This window comes from Scardinius erythrophthalmus (genome assembly GCF_964197995.2).
Source record: "Scardinius erythrophthalmus genome assembly, chromosome: 5".
NCBI classification, from domain to species: Eukaryota; Metazoa; Chordata; class Actinopteri; order Cypriniformes; family Leuciscidae; genus Scardinius; species Scardinius erythrophthalmus.
Window position 1 is genome coordinate 50,350,831 of NC_138225.1, and position 13,465 is coordinate 50,364,295.

At 35.9% G+C, this 13,465-nt stretch overlaps 1 protein-coding gene across 2 annotated transcripts in view; it reads right to left on the minus strand.

Moving 5' to 3' along the window:
- Positions 1-13,465, minus strand: part of arhgap31 (Rho GTPase activating protein 31) — a 28,379-nt gene that overhangs the window by 3,403 nt on the left and 11,511 nt on the right. For both annotated transcript variants that reach the window (XM_081366897.1, XM_081366898.1), the window contains exons 2-11: positions 13,107-13,209; positions 12,836-12,980; positions 11,452-11,534; positions 9,729-9,836; positions 9,269-9,411; positions 6,765-6,972; positions 6,413-6,537; positions 3,684-3,743; positions 2,323-3,123; positions 1,370-1,506 (exon numbers count right to left, since the gene is read on the minus strand). In XM_081366897.1, the coding sequence (XP_081223023.1) occupies positions 1,370-1,506; positions 2,323-3,123; positions 3,684-3,743; positions 6,413-6,537; positions 6,765-6,972; positions 9,269-9,411; positions 9,729-9,836; positions 11,452-11,534; positions 12,836-12,980; positions 13,107-13,209 (1,913 nt within the window). The remainder of the gene's footprint in view (positions 1-1,369; positions 1,507-2,322; positions 3,124-3,683; positions 3,744-6,412; positions 6,538-6,764; positions 6,973-9,268; positions 9,412-9,728; positions 9,837-11,451; positions 11,535-12,835; positions 12,981-13,106; positions 13,210-13,465) is intronic.

Genomic DNA, 13,465 nt, shown 5'->3' on the forward strand with positions numbered 1-13,465 from the left:
CGCAAAAGTGGCGTTGCGTTATCACTTTTTTATTCTGCGTTTAGACGAGCGTTATGGGGGGGAAATCTGCGTGCATATGGTGACGCAAAAGTGAGTGAAATTCGATGTAGTATGTACTCCAGGCGGCTAGGTGGCAATGGACCGGTGATCGGCGCATTCACTGTCTAGCAGACTTTTGCGTTTTTACCCTTTAGACGGGAACGCGACGGTGGAGCGTTTTTAAGATTTCCACTCTGGAGGGTGGTTTCACTTTTTTGCGTTTTTAAGCCCCAAAAACGCCGTCGCCGTCTAAACGAAAGGCACATCTGATAAAATATTTTTACGTTTTCACCCGCGAGCGTTCTCGTGTAAACAGGGCCTAAGACAGTGGGCTTAAAGGGTTACTTCACTTACATTTTTTAAATCTGTCATCATTTATCATGTCATTATGTACTTCGAAACCTATAAAACTTTTGTTTAACTTTGGAGCACAAATGAAAATATGTGTAATGAAACCTGAGAGATTTCTGTCCCTCCATTAAAAACCCATTCCTCCAAAACATTGACAGTTCAAAATTTCATAAAAATTGTAAACGTAATCCATATGAATTGCGCTGTCTTTTGAAAAGACACGATTGCTTTATATGATGAATTGACAGATTTAATTTGTATTCACATTTAAACAGACATACATAAGGCACTCAAATATGGAAAATGGAACCTCACCGCACTCGATTGATGCACAAGATCAAACCTCATTGGTTCTCACACGTCAAGCAAACATTTTTGAGCTTCCATTTACCCTATTTGAGTGCTTTATGTACATTCACTGATCAGTGTTTATATGTGAATAAAAGCCTAAAGCCTAAATTAAATCTGTTCATTGTATAAAGCCATTGTGTCTTTTCAGAAGACTTGGATTAAACCGCCCGATTCACACAGTACGTTTAGAATGTCTTTATGAACTCTTTGACGTATCAAAGTTTTGGTTACTTAGATTTACAATGGAAGGACGGAAATCTCTCAGGTTTCATTAAAAATATCTTCATTTATGTTGAACGAAAGTTGACCGAAAGTCTTATGGGTTTGAAGCGACATGAGGGTGAGTAAATGGTGACAGAATTTTAATTTTGAGGTGAAGTAACCCTTTAAAAAATATAAATATAATTTAGGAGTTAAGTGAGGAAGAATAGAATAGAACAGAATAGACTGGAACATAATAAAATAGAAAAGAATAGAAATATATATCACTATTATCTTTTCGTCTTGGCTAGTTTTACATTTACAATTATTTGGTCTTGTTATATACTAGTAGTACTTCAATCTTATTAAAAACTACAAGGGTACAATTAATTCTGCTTAATTGATGTTTTATCAATTCAAATCATACCAGTTTGTCCAATTTTGTTATTTCTTGTTGTGTTGATGTAGTTTCCAGTTCTTCCCGTATTGCTTTAGTCTCAGATGACACCTGAGGTTCAAAATTCTCCACGCTGGCTATCAGCTCTCTCACTTCTGCATCCTTTCCTGAGAAAGTACAGATAGTCAGTCAGGGTAGTAGAGTTGAAGGTGCAGTGTATAATTTCTGAAGCAGTAGCATCACCAAACAGAATTGCAAAAATAATGTGATTGCCAATCACTTCCCTCATCAGCCATTACAAATCTGACAGTCTAGCCCAAACACACAACATTGGTTGAGTTTTGCTGTGCTGGGCTAGTCGGGATTAAAATCCCCCCAAAAATTTAAATCTATAAATTAAAATGTAATTAATCAATTTACAAATGCAGATTTAAAATGATTCTCACTAAATTAAAATACACTTATATTCACACACACACACGTTGTGTTTTCATGTTTTAAGGGGACTTTCCATAGACATAATGATTTTTATACTTTACAACTTGTATATGAAGAGTTCAGATGCAAAAGCCTCTAAGTGCCATCTGAAATTTTCTTCTAAAATGATCATTTTTATCAAGCTTGTATATTTAAGTTCAGTAATTTCACTTAAATGACAATTAATAGGTAATTTTCATTCCCATTTAAGTGAAATGACTGAACCTAAATATACAAGCTTGATAAAAATGATCATTCTAGAAGAAAATTTCAGACGGCACTTGCATCTGAACTCTTCATATGTTCTCCCCTTATATTAACCCTAGCCCTAAACCTACCCATCACAGAAAACGTTCTGCGTTTTTACATTTTCAAAAAACATATTTGATTTATAATCCGTTTTCCTCATTTGGGGACCAAAAAAAGGTATATTTTGTCTGCATAATGTAGGGCATACTTGAACCACACACACACACACACACACACACACACTAAAATCGTCATACTCTTTGTTGTCCCCAGAGTGATCGCATCTGTAATATCTCTTTCCCCTGTCTGATCCTCCTTCTCCATGGGGAAAGAGCTGCTGTTGCTATAGATACTGCATCCGCTGCCTCCACTGCTGTCACTAAGCGGGTGCTCTCGGTACCCAGTACTGTTGGTGTGAGCCGCTAGTCCAGTCTCCCAGTCTGTGAACGTAAAGTTCCCACTGCTGCCACTGATGTGGACAGGGAACCCAGCAGTGCCAATGCTTTCCCTGCGATGGGCTTCCAGAGGTCCGGCCTCCTTGGGAGGCTTAAAGAGTCCCCCTAAACCCTTGTCCCGTTCTTTGCCAGGTGCCCTGCAGGGGGTGCTGTTAGAGTTAATAACCGCAGACACACGTAAAGGTACAGACACTGCAAACGGCTCCGAGATGTTGAGGGCCTTCCGTTGGTGCCGCGGTGAAGACTCCAGGGGAAACAGGCTGCCTGGGAAAGACGGTCTAGATGATCCATTATTGGCAGATCCAGAATACAACATCCGACGGTTTTTAGGAGATGTGGGCTGGCAGCCGCTGCGGTCGTCACCTTTGAAAACTTTCAGCTGTTCTGGAAGAGTTTTCTGCAGTGGGGATAAAGGTGGTGATGAAGAGGCATTTGCTCCGTCTCTTTTCTCATTCAGACATCCTCCTGAAGCATTATGAGGATCTAAGTCCGAATTTTGATCTTTTTTGTTCAGGTTGTAGTTGATATCTGAGCCCAGGGTTCGGGATTTAAGAACTGGGACGAAGATGCCATTGCTTCCTTCTGTTGGTGCTTTGTCCTCATCTGAGTGGGATTGAAAAAGAGAAAACTGGTGGTGATTCATGAAAGCCAAAAATATACCGCAGTCCCAAAAAGCATTTTCACACTTCAGCCACGCTTAAAAAATGTTTGTATGACATAACACAATATCAAACCAATTTTTTTATTAGAATTAATCAAATAAAGCATTAAACTTACACTGTTTGTCAAAGGAAGCATGATCTTAGTTAATGTTATAGGCCTTCCATCAAATACACTCATTTGAAACCAGTTGGTTTTTACTTTTTATACTTCAGTCAGTCATACACAGACTAATAAACAGATAAAAGCCTTCTTTGAGATATAAACCTGCCATGAGCCTATTCTGAAATACTATACAATATCACTTGCTTATAGGCTATAGGCCATGTGCCACACTGACACCTTAATTAATGTAGTGAATTAATTACGAACTTTTAAATATCTAATGTATTTTTATATTAATTTATATTATATGTATCTGTACAAACCTTTTGTTTTAAAAAAAATAAAATGCACAATGACAGCACACTGAAGTAAGTATATTTATGGAGATGTAGCCCCACCTGCTGCTGGAAAAGAACAGAGAGAATCCATGCTTTTGGATGGCCGTATTGCAGTTTTTTCTGTTTAAGAGAGGAAACAAGCATTAAAACATTTTACATGAAGCTTTTTACAACTTAATTTTACCATAAACAAAAACTAAATTAGCTATGATACGAAAATATAATTTTGAGGGCGGGGTAACCTGTCACTCACATGAGATCGACCCAACAGCAAACCACAACCATCCAATCAATTCCCGATAGACAAAATCAAGTCCTGCCCTATATTTTATCTTTTTCGAGAAGCCGTGTCACAAATAGGGTTGGGTACGACAACAGATGTTCTGCCAATTAATGTTACCTATAATATTGTGCTACCAACACTGTATTTGCATTATTTTTAGGGTAGGGCGAAAAATAAAACCTCAAACCACATGAATCGGATTGATAGCATTTTTCCCTGTCAAACTGTGTTACCTGTTTTAATGGGAGGTTGCAAAATCTGTAGCATAAATCATCAGAACACCAGATCAAAATTTGCAAGAACCGTGGATTCAACAGGACACGCACAAACCATTTTAAACCATTCAAGCGTAAGAAGACATGAAAGAGAACTCAGCTCGGCACTCGTGTGCTGTTTTCTGTGCGCACACACATCTCAAGAGTACGCACAAAAAGCAGCCGCTCATATAGTGCATGAATACTGAATTGAGTTCTCTTTCGTATCTTCTTGCACTTGAACGGGCAAATACACACAACATAATGTCAAAATATCCTAATAAACACAGTTGGTTATGACTTAGGCGCTATGCAGTTTTGGCAATTTCTTCGCAGTTTCTTCGCTTTTCGCTCGCAGGTTTCTCTATAGAGCTCCCCCTACAGTTTCGGAATAGATATTTGACAACACTGTCGTAAAAAACTCGTTGGCGACTCCCCCCCTCCCATCTTCTCCCTCTGGTCATGTGCATTTGTTTTCAAAGAAGCCGGCAAACGCACGGAGCCATGTCCACTGAGGTATGTATGATACACAGAAGGCTAGCATATAAATGTATGTGTGCAGTGCCGTAAAGCAATTCGTTACATCGCGAGACCTGATATCACCAGAGAATGTCTAATAGGAAGAGAATTGGCACTCTCTGCTTACTTCCGGTTTCTGGACTGGCTGCAGTAACACGTCTCTGTCCATGCGGGGGCGCTCGCAGGCGAGTGCAGATTGAATGGAGGTCTATGGAGCTATACTCCTCAAAATCCACTTTTCTCAGGATATCATTTTTTGTCTAGTAATTTGAATGTTGTATTCGAAAGGAGATGCAAAGAAATTACACATTGCTGGGTGTTAGATTTTTTAGAGTCACTTATTTGCTTTAAAAAGTCTTTTAAATTGTCAATGACGTCAGAATGCTGACGTCATTAGCAGAATGCTAGCGTGTTATGGGCAACAACAACTCAACCTGTAAGAAATCGAAAGGACATAAGTACTCGTTCATTCAACTTTCGACCTATAACCCATGTTGAACTTGCAAAACCTACAATAAAATCTGAGATTTCTCAACGGCAATCGGGTGAAAGAGACTAATTTAGCCGTCTAGCCCCATAGACTCCCATTCATTCTGCACTCGCCCGCGATCACCTCCAGTGGAATTCTAATGGAACTGCAACCAGGATCGATACAATGGGGCTAATAGGAAGTGCCAAGGCTCTCCGTAGACGGGCTCTGATATCACGCAATACTTCCTGACGCTGAGGCCAAAGTTGCAAGGGTGTTTTTTCCGCTCACAGGCGCTAGGGGGAAGCGAGACGGCTACCATTCAACCCGAAAAAAGTCATATAACCATTCCAATGACTCCGAAGCTGTTCAGTTAAGGTAAATTAAGTTAAAAAAAAAAACTGCATAGTTCCTCTTTAAGTGAATGTAAACAGTTGATATTGATAACTGTATATTGGATCTGTGCGGCTCTTAAAGTGACAGCAGCCTAATATACCTGATGCCATCTGTGTCATTAACGTTAAACAAAGGACAAAAGAAAATGAAAATTACCCACTGATCTTGACTAAATAAGTTTTGCAACTTTAACAAGGATTGATTTATATTTTATTTATAAAAAGAAATCTATGCAGTGTTGTTTTACATTTGATTACATTTGATTTAAATTTCTGTACCTGAACTTTGTATTCATCTATAAAGTTGTATTTATCTGTGCCATTGCTTCCTTGAGTAATGTGTTTAGGCTGCTGTTTTGTGTTTATAGTATTCAGCTTCAACAGAGTGTTTTGCAGAACAGCACAGAATAAATATGACTCATATCTAAATGTTTGACTTCATTTTTTTTTTTTGACTTCATTGCTCAAATTCAAATGATACACAACCCTAGTTACAATAGGGAAGAAAAGACGATCACAACTTTCATTTCATGCCGACTTTAATGTTTATAGGGCTGTCTTTTTATATATATATATATATATATATATATATATATATATATATATATATATATATATATATATATATATATATATATATATATAAAACCCACAATAATCTCTGCAGTCAGTAAAGCAAGCCGGTATGTGTTTGCATATCAACACGTCTGTACATCAGGCAAAAATACAATTTAAAAATACAATAAAAAATGTATTTAATTTTTTTCTATTGACGGTGTTATTTGCTTTTAGTCAAACTGAACAAAGAGCTTGCCATTTTTATCTTTGTTATTGTTTTGTTGGATGTTTCTTTCCTTTTTCTTTCTTACCTGAGGAATTTTGGCCTCTCATAAAGACACTCCCATTGCGACTCAGTTTCCCTTTGGAGTCGATGACCGATCGTCCAAGACTGAAGATGGACTTCCACTTCTTAGATTTTCCTGAGAATTTTCTTCTGTGTTTTGAGAAGGTTTATGAATGTTTGAGAATGTAATGGATATTGTTAAAATGTAGAAATGTTTAACATGCTGTTCTCTGGGTTTTAAAAAGCATTACTGGATTACTGTAAACGGTCACAGTTCATGTATGCCTATACAGTTTCAACATTGTTAATGTTTAAACCTAAAGTACACATGCTAGGAGAGTGTGTGGGCGAGCATAAATGTATGGTGTATATCATACCTGCTGTCAGACAGATCTATAACTGTATGATACATTGCCGCAGTGCTGGTATCTGGAAGGCTGTTCTCTCTTTGCCTCTCTCTCATTACAGGGTGGTTGGGACTGAGAGAGCGAGCCTGTGCTTCCTCAAGACTCATGAGCTTCATGGGGCCGCACTGTGTGCTGGCGGGCAAGGTGGCGTACTTCTCCCCACAGGCCATGCTAGGGCCTACAAAACCAAAAAAACAGTTGCATTAGCATGTCTTGAGAGTAAAAAAACTCAGCATCACTAAAAAGAGGTCAAAGCCTGTGAAGACACATGCTTATTCTAGATCATCAAGTCATGGCTGTCATTTAAAACGTATTTGTGTTATTTTAGTATTATCTATATTACAGTTTTAATAATACCATGGTCTGTCACACGTCACTCGCACACTTTTTGTTCAGTTTTGTTCAGTGTCCTTTGTCATTTTCATTAATATTATTTAGGTTTGATTTATTTTAGGTTCAGTTTTAGTTTTTATTTATTTAAATGTAATAAAGTAAAATTTACATATAGTAATTCAACTTGCACTTATTTCAAAAAAGTTGCCAAGGCAACATTTCTAATTTTCTAATATTTAGATTTTATTTTATTTAAGCTTTATTTCAATTAACAAACATGTTATTAGTATTTTTAGCTTTAATTAGCAATACCCTGTTTTCATCATACAATATCTACTCAAAATGTACCGTATCTACGCAAAACACACTGGGTAGATAACTGTATACACCTTCAACACAATTGCTTGTTTGCAGCCATTACCAGTTTGCTTTTTAACTTGCCTATTGTTTTGCTTGTCCATTTTTGGCTGCAGATCTCATGCCATTGTGTATACACCCCACTCCACATCTAAGACCCATTTCCTGACTCTATCATCATCACTGTTGTCACGAATGGCACAGTCAAACTCATTTAGAAGATATTATTAATGTATGCAAACACCCAGAGGAAAATTGTATTGTGCATTAGTTGTGCGTTCTCAGCTAATTTAATTGCAATCATACTAATATGACATACTTTATTTCTGGTCAGCACACTCGTAGGCAGATTTCTAAACAGGAGTATTATTAGAAAAGCGGAGCCTAATGCAAAAGCTTTAGGAGAATGGGATAAAGCGAGCACAAGTCCCCTGATCAAATTATCACAAGCTGTGTGAGACCGCATGGCTTTCCACTGAGCATAGGTGCTAATTACCTTAATGAGCTGTAATTTCCAATTACTGTATATTTTGTTTTGATTTGTACAGCATGATTACAGAATATACCCAGATGGTTTACATTAAAAAAAAATAAAAGATCTTCTCACTGCTTCTCTTCTCATTCAAAAATTACACATTTCCTTTCTGAATGAAGGTTTTTAAATGACTATACTAACAACACCTGGCATCTTTGCTCACAGCGTAGCTATTTAGAGATACAGTGCATAGTCCATTCATTGTGACTACATTAACAACGTAACCTGTTAAATGTCATACCCCTTTTTTAACATAGATCTGAACTTAAATGGTTGTAATTCATGAATGATTTTGGAATAAGGTTGAAAAAACACATTGAAAAAAACATTGACGTCTGCACGCAAAAAAAAAAGTTTGTTTTTTATGGAAGCTTGTTTCCGCCACAAAATAAAACATTTTAAAAGATAATTGCGACTTTTTATCTCACAATTGCGAGTTTACATCTCGCAATCCTGACTTTATTTCTCAGAATTGCGAGATATAAAGTCAGAATTGCGAGATATAAAGTCAGAATTGCGTGAAATAAATTCGCAATTGCGTGAAATAAAGTCAGAATTCAGACTTTTTTTCTCGCAGTTGCGACTTTATATCTCGCAATTCTGACTTTATATATCGCAATTCTGACTTTATAACACGCAATTCTGACATCTTTTCAGATATAAAGTCCAATTCTAAGGGAAAAAAAGACGGACTTTTCCGTCACAATTATGACTTTATAACATGCAATTGCGACTTTATATAATGCAATTCTGACTTTATATCTCGCAATTGCGACTTTATTTATCAGAATTGCGACTTTATTTCTCACAATTCTGACTTCATATCTCGCAATTCTGAGAAAAAGTCACAGTTCTGACTTGATATATCGCAATTGTGAGAAAAAAAACTCAGAATTGTGAGATAAAAAGTCACAATTATTATTATTTATTTATTAATCACAAGCTTCCATAGTTTTTAGTAAATCGTTGTTGTGTAAACGTCCCCTAAAATTGCTAGAAAATCAAAGCCATATGCCTAACCAAGTTGTGTTCCAAATTTGAAGTTGATATCACAAAATGTTCTGCACAAAAGGATTAAAGGTTCTGTTTCAACGTTATAGGCGATGTCCAATTTCAGAGTGTTTAAGCTTTCGAATGATACCAAATGAAAACTAAAATATGTGATGGGGAAAAGGCAATAAAAAAAGCAAACTACCAGCAAACTGAGAGTTGACAGGCTAATGCTACAACAGTTTCATGCTAGATGTACCTTCTCTGGACTTGGAGGGCTGGAGTTCCTGGTTGAAGATCTGCTGAGTGTGGTTGAGGATGAACTCTACAACTGACTGCTGGATCCGCACCTCCTGAAACGCTATATCACCATTGCAGGAGGGCACCTCCACTTCCTTGGAGCTAGACCAAAAGAAAAGAGAGTACTTAGAAAAGCATGTTTATTTGGTGGATTGCAATGAAGATAATGAATAAATCATCCATCTTTGTGAGGAATAATAGCACGTAGCACGAATGCCTCTGAAGAACGCATCTCATTCATCATCAACAATCATCAACTGACAAGGATAATAATACCATGAATGCTTTGAGTACTCCTATGAGTTCCCTGTGGACCTCTTACATATTTGTGGTATAACCAATTATATGACTCATACAGAATTATGTAGAGAATGGATAATTAGAGTATGAAACGGAAGTAAAACCTCTGCAAGACTCACCGGAGTAGATTCGGAGCCCACACCAGGGCAAGATTGCGAGCATGCATGTTGGTTTGGTGACTGAGGGTTGCTAAATGTGCCAAGTGTTTGGTGAGGTATTCCAGAGTTCTAGGAAAGCAGAACAAAAATTATATTTAATTTAATGTTTATTACTCATTATTCACCATGTCTTCATTTCAAGTAACATAGTTGAAAAGTCCAATCATTTCCTTTCAGGTTTACATCTACATTACACTTTAACTTGGTATTTTTACAACAAGTATCAGTTCACCTGGAAATGAAAAATTTCAGAATTTTTCATTTTATGTAAATTTTTCCTGTGGAAAACAAAAGGAGAAAATTGGACTAATGTACTCTGTTTAAAGCAATTCCAATGAATAGAGCACTGTAAAAAATGTCTAACCTCCCCAACTCAAAATTGTCTAGTGACAGGTCACATCTAAATTTTTCAATTGGCCCAAGTGAAATTCTGTAAATGTAATTTGATAATTTACAGAATTTCACTTGGGCCAATTGAAAAATTTAGATGTGATCATAGTCACTAGACATTTTTGAGTTGGGGAGGTTAGACATTTTTTTACAGTGAGCTTGCAAAAAGGAAGCACCTTAAAAGTATCATAAAAGTAGTTAATATGACTTGTGTAATAAGTCTTTGTGAATCATAACTTTTTTGTGATTGTGAAAAGCGCTATACAAATAAATGTGAATTGAATTGAATTGAATAACTTAGTCTGATGAACAGAATGACGCTTAAATCGTTATTCACTATAACAAACATTCATAGACATCATCGCAAAGTTGTGTGTTTAGAACCACAGCTCTCAACCTGCGGTTAGAAGCACAGTTTCTCATGACAAGTAAACTTAAAGAGACAGTTCACCCAAAAATGACAATTCTGTCAACCTGTATGAGTTTCTGTCTACTACTGAACACAAAAGAAGATATTATTAAGTAACTGAGGTAACCAAACAGTTGATGGACCCCATTGACTTCAATAGTAGGAAAAATAATAATAATATGGAAGTCAATGGGACCCATCAACTGTTTGGTTACCTCAGTTACTTAATAATATCTTCTTTTGTGTTCAGCAGAAGAAAGAAACTCATTTTCTTCTTTTTTTCATTTTTGGGTGAAATATAATTTTAAATAGATTATGCTCTTTTTTCATTGCAATGGAATGAAATTAGCAATAACAATCTGACAGTAATTCAATCTTAGCAGATGTTATTACTCCACCACCCACGAGATGTTATCAACAAGTTTGAACATCTGATGTGTGGCAAAGTTACTATGGTTTCGAGAAACAATTGTGATTAGCTAGTTTATTTGTCCAATAACACATCATGGAAGATAAGCAGCAGTAATAGTCATTGTACGGGAAACATACCTCAAATCAGACCTCTGATTTTGTGAGCTTTAAGTCAAAAGAATAGATGTTTCATGAATAACTTCTGTCGCAATACGAGAACTAGGGCTGATGTCAAGATTTTATTTAATAAGAAATAATGTATGATACTTTTATGATGCTTTTTTGTCGTTTGACAGTCCCAATTATTATTACTTTCCATTAAATTAAAAAAGACTCGAGGATATTCTTCAAACTTTCACCTTTTGTGTTCCAAACAGAAGAGACGTCATACAGGTGTAGAATGACGTGGGAGTAAAAAAAGACAGATAAAGTGTACAGAATAAAGCCACATATTAAAATAAGCCTCAGCTGTACCTGAAGTGTGAAACGGGAAGTTCGTTTATGGCACTCCTGATGTTTCGGAGCTGCTCCTGCTCCTCTTTAACTGACATCGCAGCCTTTGCACAAAAATACAGACGGAGGAACATTAATTCCTGGATGCAGGAGAACATTGTTTTTCAATGTTTTAAATTTTTGTCAATGGACGCACATCTGTCAATATGTTCAATATGGATCACCTGGACATCACTATAGCTAAAAATCATTTCAAATATGGTAGTTAGTTGCAGTGGTCCAGTTAAAACTAAAAAAATTATATATATATATATATATATATATATATATATATATATATATATATATATATATATATATATAATTTTTTTAAATGGAACAGTTTATTAAACCTTTAGACAAAATATAAAACAAAATAAAAAAAAGTTTACTTTATTTGATTATTATATTGATACATCTGGCTTTTATAGTATGATATAGTGATATGAAACTCATACTCAAGAAATTAAAATACACCAATTTTATTCAGAGGCTCAAACTGAGCAAAAATATGCAGTTGCTGATATTTAAATGGACAAAACGTGAGATGAAATTCAGATAGCTTGTAATGTAAATCAACGAGATCGTTATAACAGTATAGCAGCTACTTGCATAAAATGTAAATAAATATTAGTTGTCTCTGTATCTACCTATAATACGGCTTAAGATGATATTTAAAGGCTTAGTTTTATGATCAAAGCTCCATAGTTTTTATTGTGGGGGTAAAACGATGCAATACTGTACATCAATGATGATTGAGAGATGAACAAATAAACCTTCCTCAAAAGCCTGATTAACATGATTTTGCGGAAAATAATGAATGATCAATGATAATCAAGTAAACCCAAGTTTCTTCAGTCCAGTCCAGTGTTTATCTTGAAATATTACTAACAATATAAAAGTTATCCTTAAATTCATTTTTATAAAAAATCAGCCAAGATTTCATAGCAAAAAGATTATACAAAATTTGGTTCGTAAAAGTATGAACTATCAATCAGAGGGTGTTAAAGTAGAAGAAGAAACTGATGAAGTTTCAGCAAAGTTTTTATCTTGTCGATAAATTAGAGGTCTTAGAAATTGGCATCAAATATGATTCAGTACTTTACTTTTTGAAGATTTAACCTCTTTGCAGTGTTTTCAATTTGTCTCCTCCTTTCCTGTCTACATTTGGCTGCTTTCTTTCCCCTGTCCTCTTTGTACTGTATCTTTGTATAGTTCTGTATCCGCTGTCCTTAAAATAAATGTCACTTCTCGTACACAAACACTGATTTTTTTCGTTTATTTAAGACACTAAGCCACTGTATCAGATGCTATATCATTCTTCTATTCTGCTCAAGTCTTCTGTTTTTCTTGCACTCAAACTTACTGTAAATTTCTTGTAGAGTTCATAAGTGAGGAGAGGGATGGGAAGCTCTCTGAAGTACAGCTTACATAAAGAGCCAACGCAGTGGATATCCTGAAGATACACTTCTTTGGTGAGGTCAGGACAGAGCTCAGAGCAAAACTCCTGTCTGTATGCACACACACATGCACACAGAGAAACACACATTTACTACAAAGAATTGATTGTTGCAAGGGTTTCCAACACAGTTCACCTTTTTACATGCATGAGGTTGTGAGTCTAAAAACTGGCCAACCTGAGTCTTTGAATGTTGGATGTGATTCCTGAGAGTCTGTAGATTCCATCCACAATCCCATGTTTCTCTATGAACTCTGCACAAGTCTTCAGGACGTGAGGAACTAGAAAAAAACAGGACAAATTCATCAATGGTCATTCAGATATGTCAAAAAAGCTCAATTTATTGAAAAAATAGTTCACCCAAAAAAGTTTAATCACCCTCATATCAATCCAAACCTTTATGACTTTCTGTCTTTCAAGAAATACAAGTTAAGATATTTTGAAGAATGTTTGCACTGATTTTATCCATTTAATAAAAGCACACCGTTGAAAAAAAAAAGAACACTATAAAAGTATCATAATTATGTCTTTTGCGCT